At 39.9% G+C, this 22362-nt stretch overlaps 1 protein-coding gene across 1 annotated transcript in view; it reads left to right on the top strand.

The window, feature by feature from the left end:
* LOC119942767 (transformation/transcription domain associated protein) overlaps positions 1–22362 on the top strand; it is a 160482-nt gene that overhangs the window by 65814 nt on the left and 72306 nt on the right. The window contains exons 31-45 of the mRNA XM_038763700.1: positions 189–257; positions 4088–4207; positions 4528–4647; positions 5458–5622; positions 5713–5894; positions 6289–6487; positions 7217–7345; positions 11090–11356; positions 12078–12284; positions 14460–14618; positions 14713–14847; positions 15718–15828; positions 16592–16738; positions 17753–17966; positions 18688–18813. Of these exons, the coding sequence (XP_038619628.1) occupies positions 189–257; positions 4088–4207; positions 4528–4647; positions 5458–5622; positions 5713–5894; positions 6289–6487; positions 7217–7345; positions 11090–11356; positions 12078–12284; positions 14460–14618; positions 14713–14847; positions 15718–15828; positions 16592–16738; positions 17753–17966; positions 18688–18813 (2350 nt within the window). The remainder of the gene's footprint in view (positions 1–188; positions 258–4087; positions 4208–4527; positions 4648–5457; positions 5623–5712; positions 5895–6288; positions 6488–7216; positions 7346–11089; positions 11357–12077; positions 12285–14459; positions 14619–14712; positions 14848–15717; positions 15829–16591; positions 16739–17752; positions 17967–18687; positions 18814–22362) is intronic.

Below are 22362 nucleotides of genomic sequence, written 5' to 3'. Positions count from 1 at the left end.
ACCCCAAACATTTTTGGATCCCTGAACTATATTGAGAATGCCTTAGATTATCTAGACTAGTTTACATCCCAATTAGTTTGGATAATGAAGTTTATACTGCAAATCTACATGTGGTTTTATGTAATTTTTTTCTGAAGGAAAGCAAATAATATTGACTAATGTGCAACTATTAATGGGTTTTCCAACAGCAACACCTGCGTAAATGGATGGAGGTGGTTGTTATGACTCACAAAGGAGGACAGAGAAGTGATGGAAACGTAAGTTAATAATTTTCATTTTGGGAGGGGAAGCATTGCAGAACAAAATAACTTTTGACTTAAAACTACATGAAACTATTTCCTAGCAAAATATTTGTCAAAGGGCTAGGTGTGTGTATAATATTAGCAGTTTGTGTTAAGTCGTTTAAAATGTAAAACTGAGCCATGTTTATTAATACAAGCCATTTCTGGGCATTCTCTAAATTTCTTACAAGTCACTAAAATTGCTTACCTTCAAGATTTGCCATTTTGCTCAGTTGAATGTGGCTTCCTCATTTACGAGATGAGTAGGATGGATTATCTTAAAATTCAAACTAACTTGTAGAAAAACTAACCTGAGAAATGGGAAATATGGTAATACATTTTTATAATTCAGTTTAAAACCAGTCTGTTTTCCAAAATAATTTTCATAACTGGAGTTTTCATAGTGGTATATCAGCCATTTCTTCTGGAATTTATATTTTTTTCAGGGTCTTTCACATTGTAGTTCCTGAATAAATGCTATTTTCAGTGAACATACAGTAAAGATTTCCACATATAGGTGCCCTCAAATCAAGGAACAGGAAGCACCATTATTGGTCAAAGTGAGAAAGGGGCCTTTTAAGATTTTTAAATTATTTGAATAGTTGTTCAGCAATTGTTTCAAGTAGATTTTAATGTTCAATGACTTTTTATTATTCTCATCAGAACAGCCGTGGTTTTGAAATCTGAAGTTGGTCACCATCAGTTCTGACATGCTTTTGGATATTTTTGAATCTAAAATTGCTTGCTGCTTCTGTTTTTAATATTTAAAAATACATTCATTCCATATTTAGTTAGTGGTTGTGTTCTCAGGGAAGGGTTTGTGGTTCCCGTAGGTTTCTCTTGAAATATGACTGGCTTCTTTACAAGTTTTTGCATAGGGAATTCTATGGAATTCCAGAGTTGTAACCACAGTAGCTTTCTGATCTGTCGTGTGTAAGTGTTGATTGCTTTGTTTCAACCAGACCTATTAATTTTCTTGCCTTTGTGCTCTGTCGTGACCATTTTGTGTGTGTGTGTGTGTGTGTGTGTGTGTGTGTGTGTGTGATCCTTGTGTTGATAAAAGCTAACTAAAAAAATTAAACCAGACTTTAACTTTGAAGAAGAGTGGCACCATTCATGAACTTTTGAAAATGGCTGCTATTGATCAAAAATAGAGGCAGGCTCTTGGGGCCATTGCAGTGCACTTTCTTTATATCTGTTTTCTGCTATCACACCAAATTTGAAGATTTATTAATGAGTTGCTATGTAAAATCTTAATGAAATAGTTGTTTCATCTCCAAAGCATCAAAAAAGGCACCAGATAAAGGATTTAACTCAAATTCATTGGGCTTGACATTAAACTAAACTAATTTATTCTGTGGTGAGAGATATAGGTCCGGAATTCACCCTGTGTCACACTAAGGCAGAAGGAGTATTTTCTCAAGTGCCCGTGAATGGCAAGCTTGATGGGTATTTTGCACTCCATGGACAGTCAGAGGCCTAGATCAGGGAGGGCAGCAGGAACCAAGGACAATATGAGAATACCTTACTGTAAGTGTTAATAGCCACTTCCTTTGAAGGTCTTTCTCTTCTTTCCCTTTTCCCTTTTCCAAAGTTCACGCTGCCCTGTGTTCTAAGAGAATCATGCAGTTCCTAGTTTGTAAAATGGGGGACACTTTGCCCCCTGATCCATTTATAAGGACACCTAAAGAGCACTCTCTAATGATTAAGTTAACCAGAATAGTACTGTGGTATTTATTGAGTACTTTGTTCCCAATTTCCAGGTTAAACCATGGGGTAGATATGGGATAATCAAGTTGACTACAGTACAATGTGGAGCCAACAGTCAGAGGTATAGAGAACAGAAATAAGAAGATACCTGATGAAAGACTAGCCTTCTAGTAAAATCATTGTATTTGGGCATTAAACCAGGGTGTTGTTTTTTGTTGTAGTTAGGTTTTTTTTTTAACTCCCCCTCAGTCCCCCACCCCCAGAAGTGGATGTAGTTTATAAAGTGACGTAAACACCTGAAACCCAGAATCAGTGACTAGTTCAGTATTTGGCTCTGTGTGGGTCTGATAACTCTCAGCTTTGACCCATCCTCCCAACCCAATTCTTCAGAATATATTTGTGCCCCGATTAAGTGCCTAGAGGCCAAGGCTAAATCTATGTGCTTCTGGAACCTATTTTCAACTTTAGGGGAGAGAAGCCTTTCTAATTATTATTTTTTTTAAAGCTTCAGATTCATTCATTATAAAACTCAGACTCTTCCCTTTATAGTGCTAAGCAGCTCTCCAGGTGGAACTGTTTGCTGTAAACCTAATCTAGTAGTTTCTTGTCCTGGATCGCATCCTTGTTTTTTGGGAGGGAAGGGAGAACTGTATTAGAAGGGTTACTTGGCTCGACATTTCATGGGTGGTGTGTTGGTTTTTTTTTTGTTTGGCAGTTCTCATGTCTGAAGTGTTAACTGAATATTGTGTTTCCGCTGTGTTGTTTTCCTTTTAACACCTTTTGTGCACAAGTGTATGGGAAATTATATGTAAATAATGTAAATAGAAAAAAAAGATGATTTTCCTCCCCATCCTCAGGAGAGCATTTCAGAGTGCGGGAGATGTTCCTTGTCTCCATTCTGTCAGTTTGAGGTGAGAACATAAACCTATTAAGTTAGTTTGACGTGCAATCTGCAGAATAGAAAATACTTTTATTTTTTTATTTTTTTACTTTTTTGTTGCATTTTTTTTTCATGCTGTAATTTTTGTTTTGGTTCAGCCTGCCGTGGAAGGGGTAGAGGTGAGAATATCAGTGAAGGCATCAGGAGGTTGTTTGTTGTTGTATTTGGTTTTTGCTGTGACTTGTTAGCTGTATTGTTGTTTTGTATTGGGCAGAGTGCATTGTGCCTTTGAGTGCAGTGCTGTGAACTGTCATGTTTGTCTGTGGCAGAGATGTAATAGTAACACTGCTGTGAATTGTTAAGGATGCGAAGCATGTTTTGTATTAGGAAGTTTGAAGTAGGATTCTAAGTGTTTTAGTTTTCCATACTCTGAGTTTCAATATTTTAATATTATTTTTGAAAGGATTTGAACAATTTCATTGGATTTTATCACAGTAATGCTTGTGTAAAAATCACTTTCCTAACCCAGTCCAACACAATTGGTGTATTGTACTCACTGGAAATGGAGGAATATTTTAAAAAATATTAGATTATAGGTTTTCTATCCTATCTCCGACTGCTTTTATATTTAAGAGGCCAAACCTGGTGAATAGAAAATCAGTCTCTTTTCCTAGAAGTAGGCAAAAAAGAACCCCCCCGCCCCCCAAAAATTAAAGCCACATAACTTCAGAATAAATTATGTGTGTTCATATTGAAAATCCTGTCGAAGAGAAGTGCCTGGTTGGCTGGCTTTCAAGAAGAGTTCTTACTGTAATTCTTTCTTGAGTTCCTTTTTCATCTCCATTTCATGGCCTTTGAAAGATGGTTAGAACCCCGAAACCCTATGAACCCAGATTTTATCAAGCGTTTAGCATCTTGAGCCATATAAACCGAGATTCTTATTTCTGTATCCCAGTAAGAAGCCCCTTTCCATAAAAGCTCAAAAAACCCCCAAAGCAGTCATCACCCTCCCAGCCATAAAGAATAATTCAAATTTTAAGCCAAAGTGAAAACATTTTTTTTTTAGGTCTTAGTTATTTGCCTGTTGCAGGTAAGTTGCTTTTCCTATGTTAACTCCTGCTTTTGTTGGCTAGCTCTGCTAATATAGCCTGTCCTAGGTTCTGAAGGAAAGTTTATTTAAGTTGCAAAAGTGAATTAAACTGATTTTTGTCAATAGGAAATGAAGATTTGTTCAGCAATCATCAATCTGTTTCATCTGATCCCAGCTGCTCCTCAGACTCTGGTTAAGCCTTTGTTAGAAGTTGTAATGAAAACCGAACGAGCAATGTTGATAGAGGTAACAATGAAATTTTGATTTTTTTTTTTTGGTGTTTAACCTACTGGTTGTTTAGACATCATTTTAATTTAGTCTGGTCCACGCAAAAGTATTGATATCTGAACACTCTAACACTCTTTCTGAACACACATTTATTTGAGTTCATGACTGATGATAGTATGTTGTTTCATTGTTTTAGAGGTAACTACTAAAAAGTTCCTAGGATAAAACAGATCAGAACTACTATTATGTATCATTTGCATATGTAGAAGAGCCAATTATGAATAGAGAAGCTTTACAAAGGAAAATATTTGTCTTATGTTCTTGCCAAATGTTTCTAGGCTGGCAGTCCATTCAGAGAGCCATTGATCAAGTTTTTAACACGTCACCCTTCCCAAACTGTCGAACTCTTCATGATGGAAGCTACATTGAATGATCCACAGTGGAGCCGAATGTTTATGGTAATTTTTAAGGAAAAATCAAGGTTCTCTTCAGTAACTGATACCCTGAATCTTAAAAAAAAATGCTTTCAAAAGACTTTATTATTTTGCCCACTAATAGCCCGAATTACCAAAATTCTCTGACTTTTTGAATGTTGAAGTAGAGTTGTGGTGTTCAGTCAATGGTATTTATTGAGCTTTTACTGTGTGCAGAGCACTGTACGAAGTGCCTGGGAAAGTACAATGTACTAGAGTTGGAAGATGCATTCCCTGCTTACAAGGAGCCTATAGTCCATAGGAGGAAGCAGGCAGTAAAATAACTTATAATTAGGGGAAATAGAGTTTGAGGATGTTTATATAAGTGCTGTGGGGCTGGGGTGAGAATCTGAAGTCTGAGCGGCACTGAGTTCAGTGTTTTATTTTCATGGGTTCTAATCCTGGCTCTGCCTCTTGTCTGTTGTGTGACCTTGGGCAAGTCACTTAACTTCTCTGTGCCTCAGTTCCTTCATCTGTAAAATGGGTATTAAGACTGTGAGCTGTATGTGGGACTGTGTCCAGCCCGATTATCTTGTAGCTACCTCCATTCTTAGAAGAGTGCCTGGCACGTAGTAAGCGCTTAACAAATGCCATCAATATTATTATCATTATTATTATGATGATGATGATCAAATTCCAAGCAGTGGAAAAGATTATGAAGATATATGATACTTAGTATTGTGTTACAGCAACATGTATATAGTGAGGCTTCTACCAGGTTTGGCCCCTGGTTATCATTCAGTTCAGTGCTCTGTGAGGTTAGGGTACCTAAAATCCTTTTTTGCTATTTTTCAGAGTTTTTTAAAACACAAAGATGCCAAACCTCTCCGGGATGTCCTGGCGGCGAATCCAAACCGATTCATCACATTATTGTTACCTGGTGGTACTCAAGCAGCAGTAAGACCTGGATCTCCCAGCACTAGCACAATGCGTCTCGATCTTCAATTTCAGGCCATCAAGGTACCTTCTGTAGTTCCAGGCCTTTGCAAACCTACGTGTTTTGCCTGCTAAACACTTCTTTTAATCCTGTTCCTGTTGTCTCTTTGACAGATCATAAGTATTATAGTTAAGAATGATGAATCCTGGTTGGCAAATCAACACTCCTTAGTGAGTCAATTAAGGCGTGTGTGGGTGAGTGAAACTTTTCAAGAAAGACACCGGAAGGAAAATATGGCTGCAACTAACTGGAAGGAGCCTAAGCTGTTGGCATACTGCTTGCTAAATTACTGCAGGTAGGGTGATCTGGTATACATTTGCTTAAGAAAATTGTCTCATCTGTTTCATTAGGCTTGATAAGCGCTTAATACAGTGCTGTGCACACAGTAAGCGCTCAATAAATACGATTGAATGAATGAATGAATAATCCGCTAGCTTCTTTCTGCCCTCGAGTTAAAATTGCCGAGAGCTGACTTTTTAATTTTCTTCAAAGGAGAGAAGCTTTTTTTTTAAAAAAAAAAATACAACGCACTAAAACCCAAATTCCTCAAGCAATCACCCTCAGATTATTTCATCATTCCAAGGAGTCTTCTAACTGAATTTTTCATTGTATTCCAGAAAAATAACTTTATTTAATAGCTGGGGCAAAATATTTCCCTTAAAATCATTTTTCTTTGCTTGATCTTTCAGAAGAAATTATGGAGATATAGAGTTGCTCTTTCAGCTGCTTCGAGCCTTTACCGGTCGTTTCCTCTGTAACATGACATTCTTAAAGGAGTATATGGAGGAAGAAATTCCCAAAAATTACAGCATTTCTCAAAAACGTGCTCTGTTCTTCCGCTTTGTAGACTTCACTGACCCAAATTTTGGAGATGAGCTCAAGGCTAAGGTGAGTCCTAAAAATTACGAAACAGAAACAGGCTGATATTTAGGTCCCATTTTTTTCCAGTGAGGTAATATGACAATACGTGCTTTCATTATTTTTGTTGCCATTTAAGTAACGGGTTGAAATATTTTCGTGAAAATACCATTCCTAAGGGAAGTAAGAGTCTGATTTAATAGTAAATTGGACTTAGGAAATGAAATAATATAGTTCTTACCTCCTGAAAATCTGTTTTTGAAAGGACTGGGGAGAAGAGTCAGCCTCTCCAACTTTCTTTGTAACTCCAAAGGATTTAAATATAAAATGATAAAAGAAAAGTTGGCCTCACCTTCGGATTGCCTGCTATATGTATATATGTTTGTATATGTATATATGTTTGTATATGTATATATGTTTGTACATATTTATTACTCTATTTATTTTATTTGTACATATCTATTCTATTTATTTTATTTTGTTAGTATGTTTGGTTTTGTTCTCTGTCTCCCACTTTTTAGACTGTGAGCCCACTGTTGGGTAGGGACTGTCTCTATATGTTGCCAATTTGTACTTCCCAAGCGCTTAGTACAGTGCTCTGCACATAGTAAGCGCTCAATAAATACGATTGATGATGATGATGATGCTATATTGTGGTGCAACAGAGCTGTTCTAACAAGGAGAAAACAATTGCTACAACACCAATTTTAAGGGAAACCAGTGGCATGATTTTGTTTATCGTAATTCTTTTTGTTCTAGGTTCTGCAGCATGTCCTGAATCCTGCTTTCTTATATAGTTTCGAAAAAACCGAAGGAGAGCAACTTTTGGGACCTCCCAATCCAGAAGGAGATAATCCAGAAAGCATCACCAGTGTTTTTATAACCAAGGTAAAAATATGTGTACTTTGTCACAAATGATGGAGCACAAGCAGGGACTAGTAATGCCTGTGTCTAGTAAGCCCTAGTTATTGTGGAGCCCAGATATGGATGTGGGGTCGGGAAACTTCATATAATGCGCCCAACTAATATTGCTGCACACTTTGAAATCAGTCCAGGTGATGCCTGGCTCTAATTGTGTCCCCTCAGAGGTCATGGACATGCTCGAAGGAGGTCCCAAAGAGCTTGCAGCGGCATCCTGGTGAACTCATCAGAAACTGATCAAATAGAAACCCCTTACCATCGGCTTTCAAGCACTCAGTCACCTTGCCCTCTCCTACTTCACCTCGCTACTCTCATACTACAACCCAGCCCACACACTTTGCTCCTCTAATGTTAACTTCTCGTTGTACCTCCATCTTGTCTGTCTCACCGCCGGCCTCTAGCCCACATTCTGCCTCTTGCCTGGAATGCCCTTCTTCATATCCGCTAGACAACTGCTCTCTCTCTGTTCAAAGTCTTATTGAAGGCACATCTCCATGAGGCCTTCCCTTACTAAGCCCTCTTTTCCTCTTCTTCCAATCCCTTCTACGTCACTCTGACTTGTTCCCCTTATTCATTCCTCCATCCCAGCACTTACATACATATCCGTAATTTTATTCATTTATATTAATGTTTGTCTACCCCTCTAGACTGTAAGCTTGTTGTAGGCAGGAAATGTGTCTGTTATATTGTTATATTGTACTTTCCCAAATGCATAGTACAGTGTTCTGCACACAGTAAGCAATCAATAAATATGATTGATTGGCTGACTGACTGAATTATAGACAGTATCTGGGGACCCAGTCCGGATTCAGTCACAGGCTTTCCAAAAGATAGTGTTTTTATTGTAGTCAGAAGAATTTTTATGGATGGGTGGGCTAATAGAAATACCCCATTACCCAGCTGTATATTGGATTATTAAAGAAAAAATTCTTCAGTGAAGACCAGCACAATGTGTCTCTGAAAAGAATTGAACTAATCTGCAAGGGAATACATAACATTGCACATAGTTTGTCAGATAATTTTTGTGCCCTATTCTCTTCCTGAAAGGTAGGGGGTAAAGAGCAGTTTGAAACCCTGGCAGCTGCCCACTGTGACTGTAGAAGACTTATGGACGCAACGTGAGGAGGTGGCAGAGAGTATTTTGATCTTCGGGTTAGCTGTGTTCAGGTCATCGTAACCGTCTCTGAGCGCAGCATGTCTCCACTCAACTCCTCGTGGAGTGTGGGTCCTTTAGGCGAGTAGTGAGGCATGTTGTCAGGCATCCTAACTAGAGGTTTACTTGGAACTTGAAGTCAAGGTTCTCGAAGGTTGATATTCTCAGGTCCAACAGACTCCAGGTGGTCACTGCAGAATCAGGATGCGGGGTAGTGGGGTGGGAATGATGGGGAGGGAAGATGCTAGGGCAAGAGGATCCAGTATTGTCCTGTTCTGTTGTATTTTGCTCTCCCAAGCACTTAGTACAGTGCTCTGCACATAGTAAGCACTCAGTAACTACCATTGATGAGAGAATTGGGAGGGACTGGCTCGGAAATATCAGGATTGATCCTACAGACTCCAGGGGGCCATGGTAGAATCGGGTGATTGGGTGGGTGGGTGCTAAACAGTGCTTCTCAGGGCAAGAGTATTTAGTGCTGCTTTACAAGAGAATTGGGAGGGATCAGATTAGGAATATCAGGGTTAACCCTAATTGAGAAAAACTATTAGTGGTTTAAAAACACCAAAATTTTAAAAGTAGGATTCTTATATTGTCATATTTTGGGAAATAGACTTTATTTTAAAGATCATTTAGAAACGTCTTTCAGGGTCATTATTTTATAATTTTAAATATAACCTTCAGTGCACAGAGGGCCAGCATCAGCTAATCTAGCTCAGTTACCACTTTGAACCATGGCCAAGTAACTAGGAATATTAACAAAGCATCAGGAGCATTTTTAACTAGTGTAGGTTTTGGGTTTCTTTTTCACTTTACAGCGATCACTTGCAGCCAAAATATTACTAGAGTTGTTGTATTGTCTGTACCGTCTGCAGAGCACTGTGCTAATAGCTGGATTAGATACAACAAAGCAGGTCAGACACAGTCCCTGTCCTACATAGAGCTCAATCTGGGTCAGGGCAGACAGAGATCATAATAATAAGGGGTTGCAAACAGTGACAAACTACATCACTAAGCCAAGACTCTGAGGTTAAGATAAGTAAAACATCTCAGGGAACTAGACCTTAGTTTGAACCATGGCAACCTCCCCATGTTCTGAATGTGTAAAGCTAATCTTCCGACTTGGGAGAGTCCAGTACTGTAGAGTTAAAAATACATGATCCCTGTCCCCAAGGAGCTTACAGTTTACAGTGAAGATAGACATTAAAATGCATTGCAGGTAGGGGAAATAGTTGAGAATAACCTTCTGAGGAAAGCTGCTTTATGGACATTTCAGCCTTCAAGCTGTTCCTTGTTTACTAGCAGTTCTGCTCTGGCTCTTAATGGGTTATTCCTGTAAGATGGAAAACCCTGGAGTTATCAGGAGATGCTGTGTAAGTAGTACCTGTTTGTCCCTTTCTTCCAGGTAGGGTCTTCCAGGAAGGTTCATTTTTAGCCCATGTGTGAGTACTACCTGGGGCCCTTGTCCCTGCTGCAAAATGCCCTGCAATACGGTTGATTGGTTCTTGTTGGCATAGTAGCATGTTGGTGTTGTGTGAGTTTTATGCCCTGGTATTCTCTCCTCCCTCCAAAAATGAACGGAGCGAAATGATTGAATGCCTTTGTGTGTTTATAACAACCCATTCTTCTGTGGCCGTGAACTCATTCAAACTATAAGTAGGTCAAAATCTAGAATGAAACATGGCAGTTGTTAACCCAGGTTAGGTCAATTTTATTCCAATTTTAAATAATGCATTTGAGGATTGGTCTTCCTAACTGTAAAGCCATTTAGAGGCTTTCCCTGTTTCTGCAACCACACTATCGTCCTTGCTCAGTTCTGATGAATGCTATCTTTGCTAAGTCAAGCAGATAGCTTCACGTCCAGATACCTCATTGTAGTTTCCAGCAGAATCAGCAATCTCTTCCATTTATGGCAGAAACAAAAGGGTGGTTAGAACCTTGTCCTCCCCCACGTCTTCCCCCTGGCCTGGAATGCCGTCCCTCCACACATCCACCAAGCTAGCTTTCTTCCTCCCTTCAAAGCCCTACTGAGAGCTCACCTCCTCCAGGAGGCCTTCCCAGACTGAGCCCCCTCCTTCTTTTCCCTCTCCTCCCCCTCCCCATCCCCTCGCCTTACCTCCTTCCCCTCCCCACCGCACCTGCATATATGTATATATGCTTGTACATATTTATTACTCTATTTTACTTGTACATATTTATTCTATTTATTTTATTTTATTAATATGTTTTGTTTTGTTGTCTGTTTCCCCATTCTAGACTGTGAGCCCGCTGTTGGGTAGGGACCGTCTCTCTATGTTGCCAACTTGTACTTCCCAAGCGCTTAGTACTGCACACAGTAAGCACTCAATAAATACGATTGAATGAATGAATGTATGAACCGCTCTCCTGACACCTAAAACAACTAGTTCATCTCCGGTATTTAGTCGGTAGGACACTTATTCAGCCAGTGATTTGGTCACCACTGTTCAATTCTTCAGCCTTAAATTCTAACACTTCTCTTTTAAATTCAAGAAGAAACAAATGAGCATGTTCCATATTTTCCATTTCTTCCATGCTAGGTACTTGACCCAGAGAAGCAGGCAGACATGCTGGACTCTCTCAGAATTTACCTGTTACAATTTGCTACGCTTCTTGTTGAACACGCGCCACACCATATTCACGATAACAACAAGAATCGGAATAGCAAACTGCGCCGCTTGATGACATTTGCTTGGCCGTGCTTGTTATCGAAGGCATGTGTGGATCCAGCCTGCAAATACAGTGGTCACTTACTTCTTGCACATATAATTGCCAAATTTGCAATACACAAGAAAATAGTTCTTCAGGTATGTTGCATAGACTTTTCTTCCTGGCGTTACTTTTTATTTCTAGATGAAGTTACTTTAGAGTTTTTTATTTTTTATTTTTTTTGTATTGAACCTTTTATCTAGGTTCCATGGCTTCTTCTGAAATCTTATTTCCACTTGGTTGTCATTTTTTAGATTGTTTGCCAGCTAAGTCTGTTTTCATTTAATTTTTTATGGTATTTGTTAGGCGTTTACTATGTTTCAAGCACTGTTCTAAGAGCTGGGGTAGGTACAAGATAATCAGGTTGGACACACTCCCTATTCTGTATGGGGCTCACAGTCTAAGTAGAAGAGAAAACAGGCATTGAATCCCCATTTTACAGATGAGACAACAGAGAAGTTAAGTGACTTGCCTTAGATCACGCAGCAGACATTTGGAAGAGCTGGGATGAGAACCCAGGTCCTCTAAATACCAGGCCCATGGTATTTCCACTAGACCATGCTGCTTCTCTGTTTATTTGTGTTAAGCCAAGCTAATTGTTAATACCGTAAAGCATTAGATCAAACCATTTAGTTGCTTTTTATTGGTCTGGAGAGTAAGTGTCTCTTGGAAATATTCCGAACTTACCGTTTAGTCTCATTCAGAAGCCATTTTAATGAGCTTCTGGTCTTTGTTTCATTGAGTTGACAGTGCTCCTTTATTCATGCTTGGAAATTTAATTTTCAAGTCATGTAACCTGACAAGATTCTCCTGTGTTAGGTCTTTCACAGTCTTCTCAAGGCTCACGCCATGGAGGCCCGTGCAATTGTCAGACAAGCAATGGCTATCCTAACTCCAGCAGTACCAGCTCGGATGGAAGATGGGCACCAGATGCTGACTCACTGGACCCGCAAAATCATTGTAGAAGAGGGTCATACTGTTCCTCAACTTGTCCACATCTTGCATCTAATAGTGCAGCATTTCAAGGTTTGTAGCAAATAATAATGTGTGATGATATGTCTAGTCAAGGATTTGTCCTCAGAAGTGCAGTTCTTACAAGTTCTATGGTTTTTCTTTTAATTGTTAATGATTGTTGTGTTTGTTACTCTGTTCCAAGCACTGTACTAAATGCTAGGGTGGACACAAGATCATCAGGTCCCATATGAGCTCACAGTCTAAGTAGGAGGGAGAACAGATATTGAATGCCTGTTTTGGAGGTGAGGGAACTGAGGCATAGAGAAGTGAAGTGACTTGCCTGTGGTCACACAACAGGGTATGTGGCAGAGCTGGGATCCGAACTCTTCTAACTCCTGGGCCTGTACTCTTTCCACTAGGCTACGTGGCTTCTCTTGTTAGCTATTTTTCCACTTCCTGCTTCCTTGAGCCCTTTGCCAAGGGTGCTTTATTGGTTGATTTTTTTTTAACCCTATAGAACCTAGTGTAGTGCAATGCACTGAACATAGTGTCGTGAAATAAACATTCAGATTCTAGTTTAAATCACCAAGGACATTCAGTGTTTTCTGCTTCAGAAAGCATCATTTCCCTTAGAATCCCTCTCTTCCCCATGTATTTAATCTGTCACCAAATCCTGTCAACATTTAGCAACAACATTGCTAAAACCCACCTTTCCTCTGTATCCAAACTAATACCATGCTGATCCAAGCACTTGTCCTAGCCCACTGTGACTACTGCATCAAGCTCCTCACTGACCTCCCTACCTCCTGTCTCTACCCACTCCAATCCACACTTTACTGCATGGACTGCTTTTCAAGAAACAAAGTTCAGCCCATGTCTCCCCACTGCTGAAGGACCTCCCACCCACGTTCACATCAAACGAACTCCTTACCATTGGCTTAAAGCACTCAAGCAGCTCACCCCATCCTACCTCACCCCACTGATCTCCTACTACAACCTAGCCCACTCACTATGCTCATGTAGTGCCAGCTTATTCACTGTGCCCTGATCTCATTTATCTTGCTGCCAAACCATTTTCCACATCCTTCTCCTAGCCTGGAACTCCCTCCTCCTCCTTATATGCTACCCACCACTCTTCTCCCCGCTTCAAAGCATTATAAAGGTCACATCTCCTACAAGAGACCTTCCCCCATTTATGTCCTCTTCTCCCCAACTCCTCTTCCCTTCTGCATCTTTTGTAACCTTTGGGCATTTGCTATTCACTCCACCCTCAACCTCACAGTGCTTATGTACACATAAGCGCGTAGTACAGTGCTCTGCACACAGCAAGTGCTCAATAATTATGATTGAATGAATGAATCTGAATTATATATTTAAAATTTTTCTTTAGACTAATGTCTATCTCCCCTTCTAGACTGTAAGCTTGTTTTTTATGCACTTTAAGCACTTATTATATGCCAGGCACTGTACTAAGCAAGCACCGAGGTTGGTTCAGTTTACCAAGGTTAGACATAGTCCATATCCCTCATGGGGCTCATAGTCTTAATCCCCATTTTACGTATGAGGTAACTAGGCACAGAGAAGTGAAGAGACATGCCCAAGGTCACACAGCAGACAAGTGACAGAGCTGGGATTAAAACCCAGGCCCTTTTGATTTCCAGGCCCGTGCTCTATCCACTAGACAAAGCTGCCTCTCATTTGAGCAGGAAACATGTCTGCCAAGTCTGTTATACTCTACTCTTCCAAGGGCTTAGTACAGTGCTTTGTACCTAATAAGTGCTCAATAAATACCCTTGATTGATTGTGTCCAAGTGGATCTTTCATGTGGGGCAAAGAAGGAGGTTTCTTGTAGTTATAAACTAAGACTTTTCTCTCCCAAGTTTGACCTACAGCAATTTAACTCCTGCAAGTGTGATCCAACAGAATGGAATTACGTGTCAATTTTTGGGGGGGTTTCTAGTTTTTCTAAAAGATTGTATTACGCGGTTACGGGTCACGCTTGCCCTAGGCAAGCTTATGTAGAAAATACATGTGGTTGCTCTTCAAATTCAGTAAGAGATCGAAAGTTGTATTTATTGAATCTTTTGGAAAATACGAAGAAAGGGATTGGTAGCTTGTTGTGGGCAGGGAATGTCTGCCAACTCTACACTCTCCCAAATGCTTAGTACAGTGCTCTGCACATAGTAGGGGCTCAAGAGATGCCATTGATGTTGATGATGGTTCTGTCAATGGGAATGATTCCTACAGGTTTACTACCCAGTGAGACATCATTTGGTGCAACATATGGTGAGTGCCATGCAGAGATTGGGCTTCACTCCCAGCGTTACCATTGAGCAAAGAAAATTGGCTGTAGATCTGGCGGAAGTGGTCATTAAATGGGAATTGCAAAGGATTAAAGATCAGCAGGTAGGAACAATAATTACTTGCTATTCCTCATAGATGTGTGTATCCCATTTCCCCTTAAAAGCGACCTACTTGAAGCTATTCTCTGCTTTGTTAGCCGGATTCAGATATGGATTCAACTGCAAGTGGAGAGGGAGCCAGTTCTACCTCATCTGCTGTTAAAAGGGGACTGTCGGTTGATTCTGGCCAAGAAGTGAAACGTTTCAGGACTGCTTCTGGAGCAATAAGTGCAGTAAGAGATTGTTTTCTATAAATCCTCATGGACACTGGCAGCTCCGACATATACTTCCCTTTATTGGCGATGTGCTTTTTTTATGAGGGTTGTGCTTGGCATAGAACTCTTTGTTGGCATTTGACCTACATGTGGATGTCAAAGCTATTTCATTTCTTTGCTTTTCTTCCTTTTCTTCTCCCACTCCCAAATAATTAAAAACCTTCTTTCTTTTGGTACTCTTGAAGCCAAAATCATTCTTGCCCATTCAGTATTGTTCTTCTTTAAATGAGTGACAGTGAAATTATCTCTTGGGAAAGATAATTCAGAGGTTTGTGTTTTATGAGGAGAATAGGTTGATAATGGAGGGTTGGGTAAATTGCTCTTTAGAATATGGCAGTTATAGTAGTGTTACTTTGCTGAAGGATGCTATCTCCTCTTCCCTAGCTTGATTTAGGCTAAGGTTGCTGATGAGCTACATTAATTAGTCTGGGTTTTGTTAAGCTGTTGGTCTGTCCACCCAGTTGAATTGCATGCTTTAACTTGTCCAACTGAATTTCATTTTTATAATAATAATGATGGCATTCATTAAACGCTTACTATGTGCAAAGCACTGTTCTAAGCGCTGGGGAGGTTACAAGGAGATCAGGTTGTCCCAAGGGGGGCTTGTAGTCTTAATCCCCATTTTACAGATGAGGGAACTGAGGCCCAGAAAAGTGAAGTGACTTGCCCAAAGTCACACAACTGACAATTGGTGGAGCCCGGATTTGACCCCATGACCTCTGACTCCAAAGCCCATGTTCTTTCCACTGAGCCACGCTGCTTCTTTATGTATTCTCTTACTGCATCAGATATGCTATCACTTGAACATCCCTTCATGTGTATTTCCAGGTGTTTGGAAGGAGCCAATCATTGCCTGGGGCTGATGCACTTCAAGCCAAGCCCATTGATAAGCAGCATACTGATACTGTCGTGAACTTTCTGATTAGAATTGCCTGTCAGGTACTGTGTGATTCCAGATTTATTACATTTTGCTTATTTATTAAATTATTTATTATAAATGGTGGCTTTAGTAAAATGGCAAATTTCAGCAGACCTGTCACTTGCTTACATTTTTATACTTATTTAGTTTACCAGGATATTGAAAAAATTTAAAATTTTAATGGTGGGTCAGTGTTTTTCACTCATAGTCTGACAAACTCTTAAATGAATATTACTTGGAATGCTTGGTTAAGAATATTTTCAATAAATCCAGTAAATAATAAAAATGATAATGATAATTTTGGAATTCTTCCTATGTGCTAAGCTCTTGCATTAAGCTCTGGAATAGATATAGGATAATCCGGTAGGACACAGTCCCTTCCCCACGTGGGCCTCACAGTCTAAAATAGAGAATAGATATTTAATCCCCATTTTGCAGGTAAGGAAACAGGAACAGAGAAGTTCAGTGACTTGCCCAAGGTCACGCATAGTAGGCATGTGGTAGACTGGAACCCAGGTCCTCAGACTCCAAGGGTCATGCTCTTTCCACTAAGGCATCCTTCTTCGTATAAGCAAGTTGCCTGCTTGAAACTGTGTATTTCTCATGCTCCTGATTGCTCTTTCTGTATATGCAGCATTGGAACAAATAACTGGAAAAGATTCAAAGGACAGAAAAAGTCTGTATTATAGAATAAGAATTAACAGCTATATATTTTAACTATGTAGCAATGAAATGCATGTGTGTGATTACAATAAAAATCTGGCGATCGTTCTGGATTTTTAGGTAAATGACAACTCCAATACTGCAGGCTCTCCTGGAGAGTTGCTTTCTCGTCGCTGTGTAAATCTCCTAAAGACTGCTTTGCGACCAGATATGTGGCCAAAATCAGAACTCAAGCTACAGTGGTTTGACAAGCTACTGATGACTGTGGTAAGTATATAGCCTGTAAACTAGATTTCACGGACTGCTAACTATAAGTCTAATCATACTCTCTAAAGTGTGAAAGGAATATTTTGGGGTCTTTGCTCGGCACGCAGTAAATACTCAGCAAATATTCTTGCTACTACTACTTTGTCTGATTGATTTACCAAGCCATCGAGTGAAGTCACTTTTGAATTAGAGTCATTAAGAATATTGTTCTGAACTCAGAAGGACTGCAAAACTCAAGGCCTTATTTGTGGAACATGAGATGTTCATGCCCCATAAATCTGCATTGCACGCTTTGATTTTAATTTCTTTCCATTATTTATTTCCCAGCTCATCTGAAATTTACTGTTCTGTTTTCAGAAGAGTATGCGTTAATTATGCCCTTTTATTCTGAGAGGAACACTGTTATTCTGTTTTTGAGAAATGTGGCTAGTTGAAAGCTTAGAAATTAAAACATATATTTAAAAACTGATCTCTTGTTATGTCAGCTTACCATGAAACATTACAAAACAGATACTGACTCTTCTATTATATACTAGAGACACTTATTGTAGCAATAGCTGTCTTTTGACACAGATTTTTCAAGACTTTTTTTTCCCCCTCAGTTTGCACATATTAGGTGCTTTCTCTGAAGACTACTGGGCCACTGGATGGGGAATATAGGGTTAGAGTTTGGTACATATTTGGAATAAGATGGTGGGGGGGTGGGGTGGGGTTTTTTTTTTTGTGTGTGTGTGTGTATAGCATCATTATGTTCCTCCTGTCTCGTTATTAGAACAAGATAATAATAATAATAATGATGGCATTTGTTAATTGCTTAGTATGTGAAAAACACTGTTCTAAGTGCTGGGGAAGTTCCACACATCTGTCCAGATTTTTACTGTATTTATATACATGCTGTTTAGGTAATGTATCCTATCTTGTAATCCATTTTTCAGTAGACTGTGGCATTAAACTCTAAGATACCTATCTGTAGCATTCATGGCACCTATGAGTGACTGTTTTCTTCCTTTCTAGGAGCAGCCAAATCAAGCCAATTTTGCAAATATTTGCACTGGCTTAGAAGTACTGAGTTTCCTGCTAACCGTTCTGCAGTCTCCAGCAATCCTCAGTAGCTTCAAACCTTTACAGCGAGGGATAGCTGCCTGCATGACTTGTGGGAACACCAAAGTTTTGCGAGCAGTTCACAGCCTTCTATCCCGCTTAATGAGCATCTTCCCTACGGAGCCAAGTATGCAGTCTTTCTCTTGGGTTTCTCTTTTTTCCACATCATGATTTTAGCGATTAAAGAAAAGGGGCAGTGAGAGATGCCTGTTTTGAATGGACTAATCTCAGATTTTACATTTTATCATCTCCTTTTAGTTTGCACTCCCAACCCCCATAAAAAAAAGTTGAAATAAGTAATCATGTGGAATGCGTCATTATCTCCAAACATAAAAACTTAATAACCCGGGGCAGGCATTGGTTTGGCTCAAGAAATGCCTGCTATAAATTTAATGTCTTTTTACAATTATCTCTCCTCTGCTTTGGAAATGAAATTTTTCATTTGTAGAACATCACTACTTTACTAAGATGTGAAAGGGAAATTAGGTGTAAAATGTACTGAATCTAATGTTGAACAGTTGACAAGTGAATTTTGCCATGTTATTGAATAAATTTTATTTAGAACGTGCCATAGTATGGAAATGCCAATAAAGTCAAAATAGTTGATTTGATGAGTGTTGTAGAGATTCACCGTGAAGAGGCTATTACTCTAGAAATAGATGCAAAGTATTTCCATGCAAATTCTGGTCATAAAAGACTCCTTTATATTTATGGCTTTGGTGTCATCATGAGTTACTCAAAAGCATGCGAGAATTTATTTGTGTGCATCTGATTTCCAATTATCTAGAGGTAGTTGAAGTTTTGAAGGACAAAAGCCAAGAAGTTGCTGTACTAAACTCTTGTTTCAGGTACTTCAAGTGTAGCTTCAAAATATGAAGAGCTGGAATGCCTCTATGCTGCAGTAGGAAAAGTGATTTATGAGGGTCTTACTAATTACGAAAAGGCCACCAATGCTAATCCTTCCCAACTCTTTGGTAAGATTTTGTTTTTCCCCTCCTTTCTATGTTAATAATATATAGATGAAGTTAATTGACAATTATTTTGGCATTGGGCATTTTTCTTTCGTGAAAGAAAACTGATGAAATTGGATGTTTCCTGAACTGAGTGATAGCTGAGAGTGCACCTGGACTTAATAATAGCAGTTACTCTGGTTAAGCAGTTATGTACTGTATTAAGTACTGGAATAGGTACAAGATTGTCAGGTAGGATCTGGACTTTGTCCCACATGGGTCTCAGATCATCCAGTCCACATCTCCACATTCCTCAAGAACCTCCAGTGGCTGCCTGTTCATCTTTGCATTGAACAGATACTCCTTACAACAGGCTTTAAAGCACTCTGTCAACTCACCCTTCTCCTACCCTATCACACTGAATTCCTACTACAGCCCAGCCCGCACACTTCGCTCATGTAGTGCCATCTTGCTCACTGTGTCCCGATCTCACCTACCTCGCTGCTGACCCCTTTCTCATATCTTCCCTCCGACCTGGACCTCCTCCTCCTCCCTATATGCCAGACCACCGCTTTCCCCATCTTTGAAGGTCACATCTCCTCCAAGAAGCCTGCCCTGATTAAGCCTCTTATTCCCCACTCCCTTTCCCTTCTGCATCACCTAGGTACTTGGATCTGTACCCTTTGAGAAGCAGCGTGGCTTAGTGGAAAGAGAACGGGTAGAGGTCATGGGTTCTAATCCCAGCTCTGCCACTTGTCAGCTGTGTGACTTTGAGCAAGTTGCTTAACTTCTCTGTGCTTCAGTTACCTCATCTATAAAATGGGTATTAAGACTGTGAGCCCCACGTGGGACAATCTTATTATCTTTCATCTATCCTAGCTCTTAGAACAGTGCATGGCACATACTACGAGCTTAACAAATACCATTATGATTATTATTATTATTAAGCACTGGATACGCACCCCTCCCTCAGCCCTGCACCACTCTCAAGTAAATATCTGTGATTCATTTATTTATATTAGTCTGTCTCCCCCTCAAGATTGTAAGCTTCTGTGGCCAGGAAATGAGTCTCTTGACTCTGTAGTACTCTCCCAAGTGCTTAGTACAGTGTTCTGCTCACAGTAAGCACTCAGTGAATACCACTGACTGATGGACTGAAAAGACTTAGAGGTGAATTTGTATCTAGGTCATTCAAAGTGTTCAGAAGTTTGGGGCTTTTGAGAAAATTAACTGGTTTCAGGGAATAGGCCAAGCACTGGTTTGACTGGAAAAGAATATTGAAAATCTTTGGGAAACTTATATAACTAACCCACGAAAAGCTGTAAGCTCTTTTAGCTGTAAATTTCTTGTGGGGAGGGATCATGTCTTCCTATTCTATTGTATTTTACTCTCCCAAGTGCTTAGTACAGTGCTCTGCATGCAGTAAGTGCTCATTTAATAATAATAATAATAACAATAATAATGGCATTTAAGCGCTTATATGTGCAAGGCACTGTTCTAAGTGCTGGATTTTCTCATTTAATCCCTCTGTCAGTCCCTGTCTTTAACTCAGCCCAAGTTTTATAGTTGACATTACCATTGCATGCACAAGCATTTCTCCTACAAAACAGTAATTATGTTTAAGGAACCCTTTGTTAGCCAGAAATCATGTTGGGATATCAATTGTTTCATTGGGAAATAAAGAGAAAGGGGAAGCTGGGTCAAAAACAATTGAAAAATTGCCTAACTACTGTTATACCAGGTGAAATTCAAGTAGGTTGTAGAAAAAGATTTCTAAGGCTTGTTTTAACTTTAACTGTCTCATTTCACTTAGTTCTCTGAGATTTCTCTGAGACTTATCAAGAGGTCTAAATCAGTTTCTAGAGATACCATTTATTGATAATAAACAGTGAATTTCAAATATTTACAAATCGTTCCCTCTGAAATGCCAACAAAGAACTGATAATGATTTCCACAAGATCCTGACAGCTTCCTGAAACAGCATCCCTGGCGTAGCCACCCATCACTTTATATATGCAGTTCACAGCTATTTCAAAGTAATAATGGTACCCTTCCCTTATTCTCCCCTCGTGTTCTATTCAAATTGCAAGTTGGAAACACTCATTCTAATAGAAACGCAATCTTAAAACTCACTTTTATGAATTTTGTTTTCCAAATCCAGTCACCGTGGTTACTGTCAAGTATTTTTGCCACTGTTTACTATCAATTAGTGGTATTTCTATAAACTGATTTAGACTTCTAAGTCTCAGAGAAGCAAGTGAAATGAGGGACTTTTTGACAATTGAACCGTCTATGGCCTATATTTCATGAAGAATTCTAGCAAAGAAAAAATGACTACAGTAGTGGAAAAAGCGCGGGTTTGGGAGTCAGAGGATGTGGGTTCTAATCCCAGCTCTGCCACTTGTCTGCTGGGTGACCTTGGGCAAGTTACTTCACTTCTCTGTTCCTGTTACCCCATCGTGGCTCAGTGGAAAGAGCACAGGCTTTGGAGTCAGAGGTCATGGGTTCGGAGGTTCGGCTTCAAGGCTGTCCATCACCTCGCCCCCTCCTACCTCACCTCCCTTCTCTCCTTCTACAGTCCAGCCCGCACCCTCCGCTCCTCTGCCGCTAATCAATCAATCAATCGTATTTATTGAGCGCTTACTGTGTGCAGAGCACTGTACTAAGCGCTTGAGAAGTACAAGTTGGCACCATATAGAGACAGTCCCTACCCAACAGTGGGCTCACAGTCTAAAAATATCCTCACCGTGCCTCGTTCTTGCCTGCTGCCATCGACCCCCAGTCCACATCATCCCCCTGGGCTGAATTGCCCTCCCTCCCCACATCCGCCAAGCTAGCTCTCTTCCTCCCTTCAAGGCCCTACTGAGAGCTCACCTCCTCCAGGAGGCCTTCCCAGACTGAGCCCCCTCCTTCCTCTCCCCCTCCTCCCCCTCTCCATGCCCCCCGCCTTACCTCCTTCCCTTCCCCACAGCACCTGTATTTATGTATATATGTTTGTACATATTTGTTACTCTATTTATTTTACTTGTACATATCTATTCTATTCTATTCATTTTATTTTGTTAATCTGTTTTGTTTTGTTCTCTGTCTCCCTCTTCTAGACTGTGAGCCCACTGTTGGGTAGGGACCATCTCTATATGTTGCCAACTTGTACTTCCCAAGCACTTAGTACAGTGCTCTGCACACAGTAAGCACTCAGTAAATACAATTGATTGATTGGTTGATGGGTTCAAATCCCAGCTCCTCCAATTGTCAGCTGTGTGACTTTGGGCAAGTCACTTAACTTCTCTGTGCCTCAGTTCCCTCATCTGTAAAATGGGGATTAAGACTGTGAGCCCCCCATGGGATAACATGATCACTTTGTAACCTCCTCAGCGCTTAGAACAATGCTTTGCACATAGTAAGCGCTTAATAAATGCCATTATTATTATCTGTAAAATGGGGATTAAGACTGTGAGCCCCATGTGGGACAACCTGATTACCTTGTATCTACCCCAGCGCTTAGAACAGTGCTTGGCACATAGTAAGTGCTTAACAAATACCACAATTATTATTATTATTATATGAACATGC

Source organism: Tachyglossus aculeatus, chromosome 21, assembly GCF_015852505.1.
Source record: "Tachyglossus aculeatus isolate mTacAcu1 chromosome 21, mTacAcu1.pri, whole genome shotgun sequence".
NCBI classification, from domain to species: Eukaryota; Metazoa; Chordata; class Mammalia; order Monotremata; family Tachyglossidae; genus Tachyglossus; species Tachyglossus aculeatus.
Note: the sequence above shows the minus strand (reverse complement) of the source record. Positions and strands in the feature narration are given on the sequence as shown.